Raw genomic sequence first — 329 nt, forward strand, 5'->3', positions numbered from 1 at the left:
ACAACACACAACCACAAACACACTCGTCTCGCAAATTTGAAGAAAAACGACCTCTCTCCCTCATACCTCCGACGTCACCGTGGAGCTGAAGGTGGAGTTGTCGAAGTCCCACTCGGTGCATTTTTGCTCCTCGACCTCTCCCGTCACAGGGTCCTCGGCAGAATAGGCACAGCTGGATGCATGAATGGGCAAAGTGATAGGGCGTTGAAGGGTAGGAACTGATTGGCGTTATTATGGTTGATTAGGAGGGTTGCTCGGCTAGGATTGGTTTGAAGGGGTAGAGGTATTGGTTAGTGTAGGGAAGATAAAGGTTAGAATCTAATGTTTTG

The 329-nt window shown here is 48.9% G+C and overlaps 1 protein-coding gene across 1 annotated transcript in view; it reads right to left on the reverse strand.

Annotated features, from left to right (window-relative positions):
- The window catches only part of LOC119582044 (organic cation transporter protein-like), a gene marked incomplete in the record, with an annotated part of 19,531 nt that overhangs the window by 14,681 nt on the left and 4,521 nt on the right, over positions 1 to 329 (reverse strand). The window contains 1 exon segment of the mRNA XM_037930287.1: positions 67 to 172. Within this exon segment, the coding sequence (XP_037786215.1) occupies positions 67 to 172 (106 nt within the window).

The sequence above is a fragment of the Penaeus monodon genome, chromosome 15 (assembly GCF_015228065.2).
Source record: "Penaeus monodon isolate SGIC_2016 chromosome 15, NSTDA_Pmon_1, whole genome shotgun sequence".
Classification (NCBI taxonomy): domain Eukaryota; kingdom Metazoa; phylum Arthropoda; class Malacostraca; order Decapoda; family Penaeidae; genus Penaeus; species Penaeus monodon.